General features: G+C 37.8%; 1 protein-coding gene across 1 annotated transcript in view; it reads left to right on the top strand.

Annotated features, from left to right (window-relative positions):
• Positions 1-19052, top strand: part of TMEM132C (transmembrane protein 132C) — a 518834-nt gene that overhangs the window by 299557 nt on the left and 200225 nt on the right. The window contains exon 3 of the mRNA XM_051972616.1: positions 945-1091. Within this exon, the coding sequence (XP_051828576.1) occupies positions 945-1091 (147 nt within the window). The remainder of the gene's footprint in view (positions 1-944; positions 1092-19052) is intronic.

Here is a 19052-nt window from a genome sequence, read left to right as displayed (position 1 = left end):
TTAACAAAACATTTTAACAGGGCCCTTGTTCTCCTGCCTTACCTCTGTTTTCATTTCTGTCTTCCTTTAAGATTTAGCTCAAATGCCACCTTCTGTAGGAAGCCTTTCCCAATCTTTCTAACTGTTAATGTCATCCTTTTTCAGATTGAATTCCATCTACTATAGATAGATAGATGGATAGATAGATAGATAGATAGACAGAAGACAGACAGATAGATAGATAGATATTTTATTTTCTTGTTATCTGAGGTGCCCAATGAGCTTCATTAAGAAAACAGAGATGTAAGAGATATTGATTGATGTTGCCACTAGTTGCCCTGTTCTAGAGCTTTAGTTCCTTTCTCCCATTCCTCCCCTGTTTTCCTGGGAGTGAGATCAAATTCTTATCAAGATGAAACAACCTCTTTCTAATCTTGGATGAAGAATACACAGTAGCTCCCTAATATCTATATATCTTGGCCCTATTCTCCAACAATTTTGCCCCCTCAATTCCCTGACTGATAGATGAGCTTTTACCATATTTTGCAGGGAATTGATCTTCCACTATATTTCTCATCTCTTTACCATATCCTTTTCCCTCCCCAACCCTCATCTCCTTCATAACTTTACCTTCTTCTCTTTATCTGTTGTCTTTCCTCATCAGAGCAGAAGCTCTCTAAAGGGATCCATCATCTTGCTCATTTGTACTTCCACCCCATCTCTTAGCAAATTGTGTCAGCTCACTCAGTCTCAGTTTCCTCATCTATAGGCATCTGCCATGGGAAGATCACATATAAACCACCATATAAACCTTAAAGTGGTATATACATAAATCCTAGTCATCTTCTGATTTGGGGGAAGAGGATAGTCTTGACCATTGACTATTGGAGCTTGGGTATCTGGAGTAGAAAGACCAAGTTGATGGATAATGATTAATTACCATTTTATAATCTCTGACCCAACAGAGCCAAGGTGAAGAAAGGCGTGAATATTCTTAGCATCAAGACAAGTGAGCCCCGGCAATGGGATGTCAAGCAAGAGGTGGGAAATGGTGGGAAACACTCAACCACCATGGTGATCTGCCAGCGGATAGTGTCCAATTCTAGGAACAGGTAAGAATCATTTAAAGACACTGTTTACTGGAGTGGGGTCAGGGACAAGAGGGAATTAGAAAATAACATTTTTTTAAAATCCTTTAGTTCATTTGGAATGAGGCTCTTTAATTTTTTACCCCCATCATGATCTTTGATCCTTTATTGATAGATGAAAGGGGATTCCAATATGTACCTCCCCTTAAGATAAAGCTAACCCCTTAGGCACCTCTTTAAAAAAATGCTTTCTCATCTTCCAACATTTTCTTAAGGAAAACAAGCTAGGGCAGTTGCATATCATTAAAAGGTGGGAAGACCTGAGTTTCATTCTTCAAGGCTACAAACACATAATAGCAAATCACTTAATTTTTTTCAGCTCCCTGATAGAGGCCTTGATAGCCTTGAAGGCCCCTTCCAACAATAAATCTATGTTTCTCTGTGATGGGATGGTGATCTTAGCTGAGAGGGGGTTATTACATGGATGTGGTTTGAAGCTAAAAATCTGAAATATTTGAGGCTATGTGCCTGTGTTGGATCTAATATGGAAGGAGGCAGAGATCAATCTATTTCACCTCAGTTAAGGCATTAGGGTTCCTGGGATCTTAAATTTAAAGCTGGAAGGCCCTAAATTAAGTGACTTAGCCAAAGTCACACATCCAGTAAGGGGCAGAGCTGGGATTTGAATCCAGGTCCTCCCTCATGTTGTTTCCATTGTATTATAAACCTCATGGACAGCTCATTGTTCCTGTTAGAAGCCATGATGTATACGTCAACTCCAAACATTTCCTTTAGGAGAACCCTGGAATCTGAATCCTCATGGCCCTGAAAGGCTTGCTATAAGAAAAATCCCAATATTCTCAGCACATTACACTCATTTATTTTGATGATTCCATCCTCTGTTCTAAGAAGCTTGACTTAGGACTTCTATTAACCACTGCTTAGCAGAGCTATTAAACTCACAGCCTGCAAATCTGGAGGCACTTATGGTAACTACAGGACCATCTGGTGATCTATAACAGGGCAGCTTACTTTCGATGATAAAACCAGTTGGTTAGGGCTTTAGAAAGAGGAGGCAGTATTAAAGATGTTCCCTCCCATTTGCAGAGCTTTTGCTTTCTTCCTGATGCTTCATGTTTGCGCTGCACACTTTGACCCAATTTCTTTGTGAATATGTCATAATTCCTTTGTTTCCTAAATCATCAGTGATCCCCTTCTATTAAAAAAAAAGTCTTGAATCCTTAGAAAAAGTTTTAAAGAGATCCATAATCTTGTTGATGGGGTATACCATGGATTGGAGCAGATTGAAGCCTATCCCTGCCTTTTTATTCTATGTAGTTCTTTTCCATGTCTTCCTGAGAATGGGCAGAGATCTGAATATCCTGGGAGTGTTCCTTTTAACATGACATGGGTACAAATGTAATAAACAGATATATGACTGAGTTTATCCTTCAATCTTGCTGTATAATCATTTTGTGGTAGAGAAGATATAAAAACAAATAACTGAGGGAACTGTGGCATTGTACATGTGAGTTTGTGTTTCTAGCCTCCCGTGGAAAAAAAATCATACTCTCTCAAGTGCCCATATCTTAATATGGTGCCCTTCATCCAAAGCTTATACTAATCCTCTCCTCTGAAATTATTTCATATTTATATTGATATTGTTACTCAACCATTTCAGTTGTTTCCAATTCTTCATGACCTTATTGGGGAAAGATACTAGAGTGGATTGCACTTTCCTTCTCCCACTCATTTTACAGGTGAAGAAATCTAAGGCAAACAGGATTAAGGGACTTGTCCAGCATTATACAGCTAGGAAGTATCTGAAGTCAAATTTGAACTCAGATCTTTCTGACTCCAAGAGCAAATCCCAACATCTATGATTCATGGCATCATAGAATTTGAAATTAACAATCAACTGCTCCAATCTCATCATTTTACAAATGAGAGAACTAAGTCCCAGAGTGACTAAGAGCTCATGGTTAATAAATGGCAAAGCAAAGACTTTGGGTCTTTTGACTATAAATCCGGTGTCCTTTCCACTAAATCTTGCTTCCTTATATGGAAAAGGAACCAGCTGTAAACCATAGATTTTTCATTTAAAAAAGCAAAAAACATCTGGTATCCTTACCAGATTACTGATTCAATCCATCAAGAGTAGATAGCATTGCTTTGAGCAGAATTTTCAGTTTTGCAGGGAGGGAAGGCATGGAAAGGAAATGAATGTCTACGGTTGCTTTAAAAAAAAAATCTTAAAAAAGAAACAGGGTTTGAGATGTAAGTTGTAAGCAAGACTGCCTGTATATTTATATCCATGGACTACAACAGTCAGGTTATCAAAACCTCAAGTAAATCTCCTTAATCCAATTTGCATAAAGTCTAATTAACCCACAAAAATTTTAGCCTGATTATGCAAATAAAAGTGAATGTGTTAATTAACACAGATTGAATTTGTATATGTAAATAGTCCTTCCTTTAGGTAGTAGGACAGGATTGAGAGGGAACTAAAATTAAGAATTGCAAGGAACACACCCTAAAGTATTCCAGGAGCAATTTTACAGCAGTCATGTCAATGTGAGGTTTTGACAAAGTGAGTTCTGAGTGAGCATTCTCATAATCCGTGATTCATTTATTTAAAAATCTCTCTCTCTGTCTCTCTCTCTTTCTCTCTCTCTTTCTCACATACACACACACACCACTATATGATCTCCATGAGGATACAAGTTATTAATTTATTTTTTTTTTTGGCTTCGTACTCTATTGGAAGTATCTTTCTAATTAGAATCAGAGTAGCTTTGACTTTGCTTGAATCCTGCCCCTGACTGGCATCTCTGTGACAATAGACAAATCCCTTTTTCTTCCTGAGACTTGTTTTTCTCTTTTCCAAAATGGTGAAGGAAAAGGAAGGGAACAGGTGTTTTTTGAGTGCCTACCATGTGCCAGGCACTGTGCTGAATGCTTTCTAAGTATTACTTCATTCGATCTTGACAACAGTCCTGAGGAACAGAGGCTATTATTGTCTCCATTTTATAATTGAGAAAACTCAGGCAAAGATTGAGTGACTTAATCATGGTCACACAGCTAGTAAACATTTGATTTACACTCAGGTCTTCCTAAATACAGACATAGTGCTCTATCCATTATACTATTTAATTGGCACAATTCCCATTGTACAGGTCTGTACAATGAGCTCTAATGAGAACCCTTGATGCTTCCTACAATGTATGGAACACAGTAGACCCTTAGTAAATCTTTGTTGAATTAGAGTGAAGTGCTCAGAACTGTCCCTCATCTCTACAGTGAATAGAAAACAGAACTTGGGATCAGGAAGACCTAAGTATGAATCTGGCCTCAGGCATGTGTCAGCTGTGTGACTGCCCTGTGCTTCAGTTTCCTTTTCCTATAAAATGGAAATAATATCACCTTTTTTCCAGAGTTGTTATAAAGATCAAATGAGATAACACATTTGAAATGTTTTCCAAAACATGATGCATTATATACGCAATACTTTTACTGTCACTACTCCCACAATTACTCTACTTCTCATCTTCATCTACCTTCATCAAAATCTCTCTATCATAAATCTCATAATTTCAGTCTCCTCCTAATTCTAAGTTAATATCCTAAATAAGGTTAAAAGTCATATGGTTTCATGAATGACATGTTTATCTTGAGTCAGAGAAACTTGGGTTTAAAATTTGCCACTTATGTGTGAGCATGAGAAAGTTACTTAATCCTCCTAAGCCTCAGTTTCCCCTTGGTAAAATGGGATAATAATACCTATAATATCTGTTTAGTGTGATTGTTGGGAGATACAAATGAGATAATGTACATAAGGTGCCTTGCTAATTTTGAAATTAATTCAACAAGCAATTATTAAACATTTATGGAGCTTATATTCCATTGTAGGTAAGTGGCAAGGAGAATAATAACTAAGGGATCCAGGAAGGATTTCAAATAGGAAATACTCTCAAGTGGAATCTGGAAACCTGCCAGTGATTCTAAAAAGCTGAGATGAGGAGGGAGAAAGAGATGAAATATCTTACATAGGAAAACTCAACTAAATAGTTTTAGCTAGAACATAAGAGTGTGATTGAGAAATTTAAAATAAACCTGGGAAGATAAATTGAGGCAAGATTATGAAGAGTTTTAAATGCCAAGTAGAAGACTGTTTTTTATTCTGAAGGAAACCACTGAAGCTTTTTGATGAGAAGAGTGACAGAGTAAGATCTGTGCTTGAAAGATTATAATTCAGCAGCTGTGCAGAGATTGCTGGTTGTGGAGAGACCCTTTAGGCCATTGTAGTAGTCCAGGTGAGAAGTGATGATGTTTTGAACTCAAGTGATGGCCATGGGAATGAAAGAAAAAGGATGAGGGATGTTTCGCAGGTAACTGGCAGGATTTGTCAATTGATCAATAAAGGGGATGAGTGACAAGGAAAAGTTGAAGACAGTGCTCAGACTGCAAAATTGTTTGACTAGAAATATGGTGCAAGAAACAGAAACTTTAGGGGAAAGTTCTGGTTTTCGAGAAAAAATATAGCTCCATTTTGGACAATTGATATAGGTAAGATTTTAAAAGAGCAAAGAGAGCTGAATAGATTGATCTGCATAAAGATAATTGAACTCGTGGGAATCAAGGCAATCACCAAGATAGAGTTTGTAGAGAAAAAAGTTGTCTTAGGTACCAGAACATAGCCTGTGGTTTCACTTATGTATTGAGAGCAGATCATGGGACATGTCTTCAACAAAAGAAACTGAGAAAGAATTGTCATATAGGAATTGGAGGACTAAGTAGTGACTATTGTGATCCCAAAGCAGAGAAAAAGTGAGGGTTTTACTGGTGATTTGGATAAAACAATTTCAATAAAATGGTAGGATTGGAAAGCCAAATGACAATGGCAGGAACAAACTGATACAGTCTTTTGGGGGTTTTAATAGGTTGTTGTTTGTTTTTCTCTATAAGTTTAATTGTGAAAAGGATATTAAATATAGGAAACTAGCTTAAGGATTAGCAGAGTCAAGTGAAGTTTATTTTGCTTTGTTTCAAAGATGGAAGAATCTGGGTATATTTATAATCAGGGAAGAGTAAGGTTACTCCCCTCCCTTTCTGCCCTCCTCATTGCTAAGGGAAGGGAGGAAACCCAATACTTCCTCAAGAGTCTTCTTCAAGCCCTAGAAAAATTGGCAGTCTCACATCTTGATATATTTTGCAAAGAGAAACCACACAGGGAAGCAATGGATCATGCCTCCTTGATCAGTTGTGGGTCCAGCGATCACCTTGATCAAAAGTGGAAAATATGGAAGTACCCCTAAGACTGGATGGCCATCCCTCCTCTATGTCTATATTACTCTGATCCTATGATAAGGGGCCTAACCTAAATAGTGACTCCGATGATTGGAATTGCACATGTTAGGATGAAGCATACATAGCATAGTATATAAGAAAGTGGAGTGAATCAGTCCCATCTTCTATAAAGGAAGGCTTTGGGAGAAGTTAAATGCTCTTCCCTCCAACCCCCCAATAAAAGGGAAGAGTAGGCTGAGGGGGAGGTAGGAAGGTGGTTGAGTATTCAATGCTTAACTTAGCAGTGTGGTTGTGAGATTAGAAGTGATCATCTCATTCTAAGAGGGGCAACTTGTTCTGTGGAGTTAAAAACCAACAGAGCTGCAGATGGAGAGTGGGATGAGAAGCACTTCAGGAATCAGCCTCTGGGGTATCTGCCAAGAAAGTTGGGATACTGTGAATGAAAACATTAGATCAGATAATATATGCAAAGCCCTTCCCAAACTTCTCAATACATATGCTAGCTCTTATTATTGTTAATTAAGTCATTGTTTTGTAATGAGTATAGTTTGGATGAATGGATGAATGGATGGATGGAAGGAAGGAAGGAAGGAAGGAAGGAAGGAAGGAAGGAAGGAAGAAGAAGGAAGGAGGAAGGAAGGAAGGAGGAAGGAAGGAAGGAAGGAAGAAGAAGGAAGGAAGGAAGGAAGAAGAAGGAAGGAAGGAAGAAAGGAAGGAAGAAGGAAGGAAGGAAGAAGGAAGGAAGGAAGGAAGGAAGGAAGGAAGGAAGGAAGGAAGGAAGGAAGGAAGGAAGGAAAGAGGGAGGGAGAGAGGAAGGAAAAAAGGAAGGAGGGAGGGAGAGAGGAAAGAAAGAAGGAAGGAAGGAAGGAAGGAAAAAAGGAAGGAAAGAAGGAAAGAATATTGTTGAAAGCCTCTTACCATTTGAAGACACAAATATGAGCAGGCTAGATTTCTCCTGCCTTCAAAGATTTTACTTTTTAATAAGAGAAGACAACTCATATAGGGAAGTAGCAACACCTCTATATATGACTCTAGTAGAAGACTGCAGTCTTTCTTGATCAGTCTTTACCTATAACAGAGAAGAAGAGGGAAATCTGTAGAGTGGTGATTAGAGTCATACAACAGTTCTTTGATCTATCTTTTTCAGGAATGAGAGAGTTTCCAGAGCTACAGGTTGAATGATAAATGATGAAAGAAGAAGTGGGATGCAGGGAGGGAAGAATAAAGTTAAGAAGGTTGAGAAGGGTGCTGCAGGTCATAGAGATCACCAGGAGGTGGCGTGGTGGGCCTGGATTCAGGGAAAGCATGATAACTACTCATCAGTCAGATCCTTGGGGTCCCAGGAGAATAGAGTTGAAAAGTGGAATCCAGTCAATAGGGCATGGAAATGGCAGGGAGGTCAATAACTAGCGGAGACAGGTATGATCGCAAGAAATCTCCATCTGGAAGCAGAGATTCCAGGTTCACATTCTGCTCACCTGTGTGACCCTGGACAAATCACAACCTCTCTGAACCTGTTTTCTCATCTGTTTGGTAAGAAAATCCTCTAAAGTTCCTTCTAACTCTATATAAATCCTTGGTTTTTGCGTGCCTTAAGTTTGGAGAGTTTTTTTGGTGGTTGTTTTCTTAAAATAGGTCATACTTGTAATGCCTTTATGACCTTGAGACATTGTAACATACATTTCTCATATATACACTTACCTAGATTCTTGGCATCTAGATGATGTAACGGATAGTGCTCTAGCCGTGAGTCAGGAAGACTCATTTTCCTGAGCTGAAATCTAGCCTCAGATACTTACTAGCTGTGTGATCCTGGACAAGTCACTTAACCCTATTTGCCTCACTTTCCTCATCTGTAAAAATGAGCTGGGAAAGAAAATGGCAAAGTACTCTAGCTGGTCGATTGCTGTCCTTCACTCTTGAAATGAACCAAAATGACTTCACTATGTTAGAGTCAAATCAGTGTGTCCAACTTAATCAGACCAATATGGACTCAGAATGCTCTGCCACAGACTGGGCGCAAATAGTCCATGTGAACATTTGGAGTGAATTCTCTAACTTTGTGCATCTCACGTTTCTTCTGAGCTAATTCAATTCAGCTTTGCTCATGGAGCACAAGATCTTCTCTGATGAGGACCGTCATGCTGGCAGTCCCGCACTAGTATCTCCCGTGTCATATCATACAGTAAAACCCTAAATAGGGTCACAAAAAGTCAGCCGTGACTGAACAAGAACAATAAAGGTTCTGCATCATGGCTACTGCACTTGATGATACTTGCTGCTGAGATACCTTCTGACAAGATGGAAAGGGATTCATTTCTTTTATTGGTCTTACAGAATCTTTTATTGGTCTCGCAGAATGTTTTGTATTCTAATGGTTCCTTATTACCTCAGGATCAAATTTTCTTTTTTTTTTTTTTTTGGCATTTAAAATTCTTTACTTCCCATCCCTTTCTTGTCTTTTTAGTCTCCCTACACATCCCTTCCCTCCATACACTCTGGTCCATTTCTACCAGCTTCTGTCAGTTCCTCACATGTATTGATTGTCCTTCCCTGCACTCCCTTCCCTTTAATTGGAAGGCTCCCTTTCTCAGCCTCCCAGAATTCTTTTTCCTTAGAGACCCAACTCAAGCACTACCTTCTGCAAGAGACTTTTCCGTTTTCCTCTATGTTACTGGTCATTTAGTAAGGTCTATTTAATTGATTTAGAGAACCCTTGAAAGAGGAAAATCACTTTGCTATTGCAGTTTAACATCATATATGAAATGTATAGTGAGAGAGTAGCCAAGATAAGTGACTGAGAAGATAAGTGACTTGCCCAGAGTCACACAGACAGTATGCGTTAGAGTCAGAACTTGAATCCAAGTCTTTCTGAGGCCAGCTCTCTATCCACTATGCTACAGTTGCCTGAATTAGGAGGAGGAGGAAGAGGAAGAAGGAAAAAGAAAAAAAAAAGAAGAAAAAAGAAGAAAAAAGAAGAAAAGAAGAAAAGAAGGAAGAAGAAAAAGGAAGAAGGAAGAGAAGAAGAATGAAAAGGGAAGAGGAAGTGAAATAAGGGAAAAGAAAGAGAGGCAAGAGAGTTTTTGTACTCTAGTTTGTGAAGATATTTATTCCTTTTTGCAAATGAGCACCAGGTAGGAAAAAGATGGTGAACTAATGAATTGCTCAACAAGATAAAGGACTCTGGCTTTACTACTTACTGGAATTGCATCCTTTATATACAGTATCTAGATTAGGGATGGAGGGCTTGTTAGGAAAACTGTCAGACAGAAAAGCTGCTTAGATGTCACACTTGATCCCCATGGCCCTAAACCTTGGAGAGGCTTGTGGGCTTATGGTCCTGCAACCATCTGTCTGATAAACCCCTCAAACCCAGAAACACGGTTTGCATCTGGTATGCAAGCATCCCGGACTGTGTCACATTTAATATTTTGTCCCTCAGATTAATTTTTCAACAGAGTGAGCATCTTAACAGTCATGCAAAATGAGCTAACAACACAGAGGATTGTACTTTATATTAACAGGATGTTAGACAAACATAACAATTAACATTCTGCCCAGATCCTCCCTCCATCAATGCCATATGACTATAAGTGATTCAGGCATGAAACAAAATGCCTCTGTGGCTGCAGGAGGGGAAGCTAAGTATGTGAACAGCATGTGTTAAACAGGAACATACTTTGTAGTTCTTCCAGCCTGTGCTGCTGGGGGAACTTCCTCTATTTTCCCCTCTGTCTTCCTTCCTTCAATTCCCAATGTTCCTCTTCCCCTCACAAGCCCTGGCATTCACTCTATTCTACAGACAGGAATCAATTAAGGAAGGATTTTTAAGAAGGTTGCTTTGCACAGAACAGTGAAGTGTAAAAACTGCTGCTGTTCCCCTCTGCTCCCTCCCCATCCTTCCCTATTTAATCTACGATCTCTTTGGTTTCCAGCTGTTGCCACTCATCCTTCCAGATGTTGAGTGCCCTTGAGTATTGTTTCCTTGCTGGGAGATGGTTCCCACCCCACTCTAAGTGATCAGGTCGTCCACAGTTAATGCTGAATCTCTGAGGGTTTTGCAAAAACACTTCTGATGTCACCTCCCGAGATGGCTTAAAGGTGTTTTGTTTTGGGGTTTTTGTGGAATAGTAGAGAAATATCAGTTTTTCCTTATTGGAAAATTGAGGAGACTGGCTTGGGTTTGGCTTTAGTCCTCTGACCTCTGAGCATTGAACCTCCATGCTCTAGATTCTTCTTCATTCTGGACTGGCTCAGGGAAGAAGATATTTTTGGAAACTGTGTTGACTTTTTTAGGTTAATGGGGAATAGAGAGCAGAAAGAGCTTCTGGGAAAGATGAGAGTTGCCCTCAAAGGCCAAAGGCACAGATTAGATATTTGTTTGGCCCACATTGCACTGATTTGTTCTCTATTCCCAGGTTTCCACTTTAATTCAAACCATCCTCCTTGAAAACATGTACATGTCATAGGCAACTGAACAAATGCCTGTGGATATGGACTCCATCCACCCATCCCTTCTGACAAACAGAAACAAAAACTACAGGCTCATATTTTATCCACCTCATGGTATCATTAAATCAATTAAAATCATTCATTAAGCACCTGCTTTGTTTTATGTACTGTGATAGGCATTCAGGATACAAAAACCCAAACCACAGTTCTTGCCATCGAAAAACTTCCATTCTATAGAAGGGAAAACCAAGAACACATCAAAATAAAAATTTATTTTATTATTAATATCAATATTTATTGATTAATTGATTAATAAATTGATTAATATCAATTATTATTAATATAAAAATTAACTTAATTAATAGCTCTCACTGATATAGCACTTTACATGTGTCATCTCCTAGCAACCTGCTGAGGAATGGGTTATCATTATCCCCATTTTAAAGATGAGGAAATCGAGGTTTTTAGAGGTGAAGATACCCAATAAGTATCAAAGCCAGGACTTGAACTCAGGTTTTCTTGGATCCAAATCCAGTGCTCTATCTTCTATACCAGTAAATAGAAAGTAATTGGGGAAATACAATAGAAAGTAAGGAGCTCAGAAAAGGTCTCTAATAGGAGATGGCCCTAAGCTGGTCTTTGAAAAGAACTCTTAGTAGCAAGAGGCATGTGAAGAGGGAGAATGTTCCAAGCATGGGGAAAATCTGTGTAAAGAATGAGATTCAGTTCAGCACTCAGCATCTGCCATGCAAAGTCCATTGCTAGACAGAGAACACAAAGATTTATAAGATGACAAGTCCTGCTCTCATGGAGTTTATGTTCTACTTGAGTTTAGAACACTGCTTCTCAAACTTTTGTTCTTGTTATCTTTATACTATTAAAAATTATTGAGGATCTGTCCAAAGAGTTTATATTTGTGTGGGTAATTATTTTTATAGATATTTACTATTTATAAATATAGATATAATATAGATAGAAATAAAAACTAATTTTGAATTTGTAGATCCTCTGAAAGAATTTTAGAAATGCCCATGATTCTCTGGATCTCACTTAGAGAACCACTTTTTTAGAAGATGAAAAAGTACATAGAAAATTATTGCATAGTACAGGAATTAATGGAGCCAGAGGAGAGTATCTAGGAGCATGTAGCATTTAAAGTTCAGGAGGAAAATTTGAGATGGCTTATTCCTTTATGCCAAACAAGAATTCAACAAGTACCTAAAAATAAATTTGAATTCAGAATTTGTTTTTAACTTTGCCAAATGAATGAACAAATGAATAAATGAATGAAAAAGCATTCACTAAGCAAAATATGCAAAGCCATAGAAATGCCACAGGATCCAAATTGGGAACAGAAATCAACAATGATGAACATTGTCAGTATATCTATTCTTTCTGATGTGTTGCCATGCACATTGTTGTTTCTAGGGGCAGAAGGGTTTTTATGAGTCTATAGATGACTGATGAAATTGTCTTTCCCAGATTCACTGGAAACCTGCTTTGCTATAGTAACTGCATTTGGCCAGTATAATACATGTCTTCATGAAGAGACTGACTCAGTCCCACGTGGAATTAATGGATAATTTTTTTAGAACTGGAAAGGATCATCTTGTCCTACCCCCTAATTTTAAACATGGGGAAAATGAAGCAAAGTAACTTGACCAATATCACATAGAGAACAAGTAGCAAAAGAAACATTCAATAACTCTGGCTTTCTCTAGCATTCCTTATAAACTTCTTCATCATGAAAACTCATTCCACTCTTGGACTACCTCTCACATTGAAAACTTTCTTTCCAGGCCTTACTTTATGATTGGTTCCTCCAGAGCCATCAATTTAAGGAGACCCAGACCAAAGAAGTTAGGATCATTTCCACTAGACTTGCTCTATCATGATCCAATGCTGACTCCCTCCTTCATCTCCCATTTTTTAGCTTTTTTATGTGGTGATTCATTTTTTTCCCTCTAGAATGTAAGTTTCTTGAGGGCGGGGACTATCTTTCTATATATTTTCAACACACAAAGCCTGGTGCAGTGAGCACTTAGATTCTTGTTAACTGGACTGAATGAATGAACCACCCAGGCAGTACTGATTTCCTGGAATTGGATTTGGGGAAAACTTTGTATTGACTTTAAAAACCAGCCAATCATAAAGTGAGTCTAGGGAATGGAGAGAGTGTTTCTCATGAGAGATAGTCCAGCTATTGAATGAGCTTCAAGGGTGAAGAGGTTTTCGTGGAAGAGTAGAGAAATGTCAATGTTTCCTTATTGGCAAATTGAGGAGGCTGACTTAGGTGATTTCTAAGGCTCCTTCTATCTCTAATGGCATCTGTTCTGAAATATATCTGCAGCTTTCAAGCAGTAATACTGTTTTGGGTCTTTGGGCAAGAGTACTCTAGAACCCATGTTTTCTGCAAAGGTCACATACTTTTTTCAGCTCCTTATATCTCTTTGTCTTTAAAAAATTTGTAGGATTAACTGGACACCAATTTGGAGCATACAGATACCCCTGTTCCTTCCCATTTTAAATCCATCTTGCTAATTGGTGGGAAGTTAATTTACCTTTTCCATGTTAACAACCCAGGGTGAGGTATTTTGGTGTCTTTGGTTTGTTTTTTGGTGTTGGTTGTTCATTTTTCTTCCCAGAAGCACATGTCATGAGAGAATATTCAATGGTGCAGGGACCATTTTTTACTCTCCTCCAAACAGAAACATCTGCTGGAGCCTATAACCAGCCGAGTTCAGAAGAAGGGCACCATACTGCTGCAGAGCTGCTCAGCCTTGCATAGTCACTCACCCCGCGGTGGAAAGGAATAAATTAGCCAGGCAATAAAACATGAAGCATTTTCCCATCCTCTCCCTCCCCAAGTCTGAAAACAGTGAATAAAATACCTATTAGTATTCATTTAGGCAGTTTGACTTGCAAACTGTATATACATAAATATATTCTGGTATTTGTACTTAGAGAATTTTGGAATAATGAAACTCATCCGAGCAACTTAATATGAAGAATTCTAGCAAAGTTCTAGGGAATCATATACTGAAAAGAAAGGAAGCAGTCCTCTGCACAAATCATTAATGTTTGTGGAGGATAAATCATTAGAATGAATCTTATCAGGGACCAGCATCTTCTACTCCCAGAACATCAGGGTTGTAGAGGACTTCAAAGGCCATTTATCACAACTCATATTTAAGTTGATACAGAGAAAAAGAGAGCTGACTCTAGACTCTGAGGACTCAGGTTCAAATATCACCTCTAACCTTTTAGTCAATTAACATATGTTGTTGTTCAGTCATTCTGTAACTCCATTTGGGGTTTTCTTGGCAAAGCTACTGGAGTGATTTGCCATTAAAGACTTTCTATATGCTAGTCATTATGCTAAAACCTGGGGATACAAATAAATGAAGAAAATGCTGCCTGCAAGAAATTTATATTCTAATGGGAAACAAGAACATATAAAAGTACATGTAGAGAATAAAGACGGATATGTACAAAGTTGTTGAGAAGGTGAACCTTGGAAGTTGAAGGGATCAGAAAGGGTTTCATGTACAGAAGGATACTTAAGCTGTGTCTTGAAGAAGGGAAGTCTGTAGTGAGGAAGAATTGTATTCCAAGCACAGGGAAATGATTAATACAAAGTTTTGGTGACAGTCCTAGAACTATGAGCTTACAATCTATGACATCATGCCATCCATTTCCACTTAAAAACCTCCAGGGAGGAGAAAGCCATCCCACTTTTGAACAGCTCTTCATTATTTACAACTTTTTATTGTTTGTTTCCTCTTATAGAGAGCCAAAAATTTAATTGTTTAATGTAGACTCATTGTTCCACATCTTGCCCTTAAGAACCAAGCAAAATAGACCTTGTGACTCTTCCATATACCCCCTACAATACTGGAAGACAACCAAATGATCTCCAAGTGCCACATCCTCAGGAGAGTAAAGTATATTTGGTGTCATCCTTCTTTTTCAGAGTAGGCTTTTGATTTCATAGATGAAGAGGATTCTGGGCAAGGAAACTCAGTCTCCTGATGCAAATTAACACCTTTTGGTCTGTAGCTACTCTGATAACATATCATTTATATCTTTATCCCCATTAATCTTCATTCAAATGTCCTCTTTTTCCCTTTCAATCATTTTCAGTCATGTATGACAATTTCTTTTTGAATTTTTATGTTTGGAATATATATATATGTATTTATTAAAATAGTATTTTATTTTCCCAAATACATGCAATGGTAGTTCTCAACATTCAAGCTTTTTTTTCAAGGTGAAACATGTTTTTATTTTGTCCACATGAAAACTTAGAATAAATGAGCACAATAAGACATTCAGTTAAACTCAGAAACGAAAGATGTTACAATAATAAAATGGCCTTGTTTTGCTGTAGCAATAAAATGACCAAGTGCAATGATTTGATTTAATAAAATCATCTTTCAGAAGTTGTTGCTATGTGTATTTTTAACCAGAAAAATGTCCTAAAGCAATTCCTCTCTCTTTTGCTGTTGCATTATTTGTTTTTAGAACTCAATTGTTTCCAAGTCTTACCTGTATTACCTACCACCTTTTCTTGATTCTGGAGCTTTTCTCTCTTTGATCTGTCATAAGTGCAAAAGGTCTGGCTTCTATGTAATATATAGTCCCCATTCTGTATTCATATATGACATTCAGCCTTACTTTCTCAAAGAATGATGTTCAGGTTCCAACCACAAAAGGTATGCCTCTGGTAGAGTGGAAAGGGTACTGGATTTGTTAACAAAGGTAGGACATTTATATACCTTTGCCAAACCTTGTGGTCTAAAGTTTTCTCCCCTTTCCCTCTTCCCCTCTGTATAAGACAGCAAGCAATCCACTATAGGTTAAACATGTGCAATTCTTATAAATATGTCAATATATAAATATATAATATTATAATATATAATCATTATAATATTAATATATAAATATATTTAATCTAATAATATATATAATATATATTTTAATCTAATAAATATATTTCCTATTTGTCATGTATGACAATTTGTATCCCCATTGAGGTTTTCTTGGCAAAGAAATTGAAATTATTTCCCATCTCCTTCTCCAGTTCATTTTTCTGATGAAGAAACTGAGGCAAAGGGGGTTAAGTGATTTCCCTAAGATCACACAGCTAGTAAATGTTTGAGACTGGATTTGAACTCCCAAAGTTGAGTCTTCCTGACTGTAGGCTAGGTGCTCTCTCCACTATGCACCCCCTAGCTGTCCCAGTTGCTCTCTAGCATGCTTTCCTCTGCTCGCACTAGAATTATTTACTTGAATATGTCTTCTTAAATATATGTTGCTGTATAATATTCTGTACTATATAATATACTACTACTACCATTTGTACACAACTATTCACATGCATATATACTATCCCCTTCCATTTGATTAGAGTGTTTTCCCTCAGTTGATTATCTCTAACTTGCCCTGGTATCCCTCTTTTGTTTTTAATCATTTGCATATTGTCTTCTTCATTAGACTGTAAGCTCCTTGAGGGAAGTGACTGCCTTTGTTTGTATCCCCAATTCTAAGCACAATGCCTGTCATGCACTAGATGCTTAATAAATGCTTATTAACTTGACTATGATACATCCTTTTTGGAACTGTATTCCTATCATGGGTCTCATCCTCCCAAGTCTTAATAATATCTGATAAGTCATCTATGCCTTTTTGCAGAAGAATTGCTCATTTAGCTCACTTATTACCCAGACTTTGTGCATTGGTATACAGATGTCAGAGACCGTGAGCTATATTTCTACCTCCTTTCTTGGATTTTGTCACCTGGGATTTCTGGGCTTCTCACTGCTATTATTCTTTATCTATTGTATCTCCTCTCTATGGTTTCTGGCTTCACAGATATACTGAGGCATTTTTCTTTCTCCTGATTCTTTTTCACTTTAAAGTCCTAGATTAGATTTGCCAGGCACCAGGCAAATGCATTTTTCCCCAGCTCTTGTTAAGTACTCCCCATATATTTTAAAACATGGTCCATAAATCCAAAACTCTTTCCCAGGTGCCATCTTCTTAAGCAGCTGCTCCATCTCTGCCTTTCCTCTTCAATCAGCAAGTTTGGGATGAAAACACAGGGAAACAGTTTGAAGTTGAGAAACAAGTCTTATATATGGTCTGGGAAATATGGGTTCATGTCCCGACTTTTCTACATGAATTTATGGATTTGGACAAATCATTTGTAGTCTTTGGGGCTTTACACTAAGGACCTAGAGTTTGATAGTCAGAGCGGGGAAGTACCTTTGAGGTCATCAGATTCAGCACTCCCATCTTATAGATGAAGAAACTGATCCTCTAACCAATTGTAATTCCTCCTTTTATAAAATGAACAAGCTGGATGACACAATCTCATAGGTTCCTTGGAGCACTAAATTTATCTTTCTATAATAATATGAAATTAAAATTCTGCAAACTTTAAGAAAAACACCATACTGCCCAAAGTGAACTTTCAAGGGTGACTCACAGGAAGGTGTGCTATCTCTGCAAATTTTTACTCTCAGACAATCATCTGTCATAAATATAGACATTTGTCTGGCCTAAAGGTAGGTTGCTAAACCAACTAATCTCTTGAGGCCCCGGCCAGGCCCCAGCACCTTAACATTTTAATGTCAGATAGGACTCAGCAGGAATTTTCCTGCTGTGGGTACAAGTTCACATCTTATTATCCTGGCACATTTGTAAACACTGTTTCCTACTATTAGTATAGATAGATACTCGACTCCATGCCTTCTGTTGATGTATATTGCAAACATTAGAATGGACTAAAATCAAACTTGATCTGATGGCTTCCTCCATCTGTCAGCTACATGTTTTATCAGTTGAGTTTTGGAGGTACTGATTATCTCAATAGATAATTCTGAAAATGAGTTAGAGAATCTATCTATTCATATAAGAATAACAATGCCAGAGAGTGTCTTAGTGAAACCCAATAAGAAAAGTTTGGTTAGGTAAAGAGATAAATGACAAACTGGTGGATTCACAACAGAGCATATGTCTGAAGACTAATTCATGTGTTTTCCTAACCCAAGCCCCCATCACCAGAATGGGGATTTTTGTATTAGCTTCACCTTTTTGTTTTCTTTCAGAATTCTGATGCTCATTCCCCAGTTGAAAATGAAAATACATAATGTAAATAAATCTCTCGGCATCTGTCTTGAAATGACTTAGTATCGGATTAATGAGTCCCTTAAGCCCCAACCAGACCAGTAATTCACCATTGGTAGAATCTTGTGGCATTAGTATTCTGGTTTCCTGACATAAAACAGGTGTGTTTTGGAATTCCCTGTTATCTATTAGATATGGCTGCTTGATGGAGAACAAAGAAGAGTTGGACCCAAAATCAGCAGGGACCTGGGTTTTAATCCTCTGTGTGTGTGTGTGTGTGTGTGTGTGTGTGTGTGTGTGTGTGTGTTTGTATCTTTAACTTCCTTTCCCTCTCTCTCCTTCCTCCCTTCTTTCCTCACTTCTTCTTTTCTCTTCTCTCCTCTCCTCTTCCCTCCTTTTCTCTCCATTTCCCTTCTCTTCCCTCCCCACTCTTTCTCTCTGTCTCTGTCTTTGACTTTCTCTGTATATCTCCCCTCCTCTATATGTTTCTATCTTCTGTCTCTGTCTGTCTCAGAGACTTGATGATTGCTTATTAAATTAGATATCCATATTATTGAGCTTGATTTTTTTTGCATAGAGTCAGAATTTAAGAGTCAGAAAAAGTCTAAGCAATTGGCTGGTCCAAATTTCTTTTTTTTTAAGTGGGTAAACTGAGGCTGAGAAAGTTTAAAAAATAGGCCTAAAGTAACATAGTAAATTGATGTTAACTTTAAGTCCAGAATGTACATCACCTGACTCCCATCCTGGTTCTCTTTCTCCTGTATACACTGCTTTTCTTTCCTAATATGGAACATATTCATCTTACCTCTATAACCAGATATTAAACTCCTCATGGATTTGAACCAGGGCTCAGAGTTCCTTGGCCTCTTAGTGTCAATCACAGAATACTGCTTATACGTTAGCTCATTTGACCCTCATGAGTTCTCATTAGATATCTGTTGGTTGGTTTTTACAGAGCTAATAACTAATGATAACAATAATAATAACAGCTTATTATTATATAGCACCTACTATGTGCTTAACATTTTAAAAGACTATCTCATCTGATCCTCACTCTAATACAGTGTAAATAGGGGCTTATTATTATCCCCATTT

The sequence above is a fragment of the Antechinus flavipes genome, chromosome 1, assembly GCF_016432865.1.
Source record: "Antechinus flavipes isolate AdamAnt ecotype Samford, QLD, Australia chromosome 1, AdamAnt_v2, whole genome shotgun sequence".
Classification (NCBI taxonomy): Eukaryota; Metazoa; Chordata; class Mammalia; order Dasyuromorphia; family Dasyuridae; genus Antechinus; species Antechinus flavipes.
This window is presented reverse-complemented; position numbering and strand designations above follow the sequence as displayed.